The sequence below is a fragment of the Fragaria vesca genome, unplaced genomic scaffold (genome assembly GCF_000184155.1).
Source record: "Fragaria vesca subsp. vesca unplaced genomic scaffold, FraVesHawaii_1.0 scf0511705, whole genome shotgun sequence".
Lineage (NCBI taxonomy): Eukaryota > Viridiplantae > Streptophyta > Magnoliopsida > Rosales > Rosaceae > Fragaria > Fragaria vesca.
In genome coordinates this window covers 1-1,199 of record NW_004442168.1, presented here as the reverse complement: position 1 = coordinate 1,199, position 1,199 = coordinate 1, and the positions used below count along the sequence as shown (strand labels likewise).

General features: G+C 39.6%; 1 protein-coding gene across 1 annotated transcript; it reads left to right on the top strand.

Annotated features, from left to right (window-relative positions):
- Nucleotides 1–577: 577 nt before the first annotated feature.
- LOC101314620 (glutathione S-transferase U17-like) lies at nucleotides 578–961 on the top strand (the record flags this gene model as incomplete). The annotated part of the gene is made up of 1 exon (XM_004309330.1): nucleotides 578–961. A coding segment is annotated over exon 1 (318 nt), but the record flags the coding sequence as incomplete, so codon positions are not given.
- Nucleotides 962–1,199: the final 238 nt, after the last annotated feature.

Here is a 1,199-nt window from a genome sequence, read left to right as displayed (position 1 = left end):
TTTTTTTTTTTGAAATCATGAACACTGAAGTTTAAAACTTGTCAGATGTTATAACTAGGAAAGGAAACATCAACCAACTGAAGTTTAAGACTCCTCAGATGTTATAAATAGGAAATGAACACTGAAGTTTAACTACTTGTCAGATGTTATAACTAGGAAAGGAATGAGGGAATTCATAACAGCCACGGAGCTCATAAGCATCAATCTTCTCTTCCACGTGTGTTATCTTCTTCGCCACACCAAACAACCACACACCGCCCTCGATCTGCCTATCAGAAAGCAGCGTAGAAATGACTATTTCTGTAACTGTCGAGACAATATGCATCGTAATTTCTTCAGTTTTCTAATACACGGTTACACGATATCTTCTGCTTTCTTTCCATCCATCCATTTTCACAAACGTTAACGTTGCACTAAATTTGGCAAGGACCACTGCAACGCCAGTCTATAGAAATTGAATTCTCATCCCCTCCGACCTTGCCAATTCACACACTCTACCTAATCTTCATTACGTTCACACCTCACTCCCCATCCAATTTATTTGACCATTCACTCAATCACTCGTATATTAGTGCACTGTTTTCCCCTGTTTTCTCATTCACCCCAACACCCTGAACAGAGTTCATAAGTTTAAGTTTTGATCATGGCTAAGAATGATGTGAAGCTTATAGGAGCATGGCCGAGCCCATTTGTGTTGAGGGCTCGGATTGCCTTGAACGTCAAGTCTGTAGAGTACGAATTTCTTGAGGAGATGTTGGGAACCAAGAGCGAGCTTCTGCTCAAATCGAACCCTGTTCACAAGAAAATCCCGGTTCTGATTCATAACGACAAACCCATCTGTGAATCTCTTATCATTGTGGAGTACATCGACGAGGCTTGGGCCTCTGGCCCGTCCATCCTGCCTTCTGATCCCTACGACCGCGCCATTGCCAGATTCTGGGCTGCTTATATTGATGAGAAGGTATGTTGTATACATTATTTGGTTATGATTTAGATCCATTCATGAATGTGATTTACTTTTCTTTGTTTGAGTGTTGTAATTTGGTTGAGCATAGATGCTAGTTGTGCATGGAATGAACAAGTATATATGTTCATGGCTAGAGGCAAACAGTGAAACAAATTATATGATAATTCTTGAAATATCTATAAAATTTGCTGATATATATGTATGACTCAGTTTTGTGAATGCAATATATCTG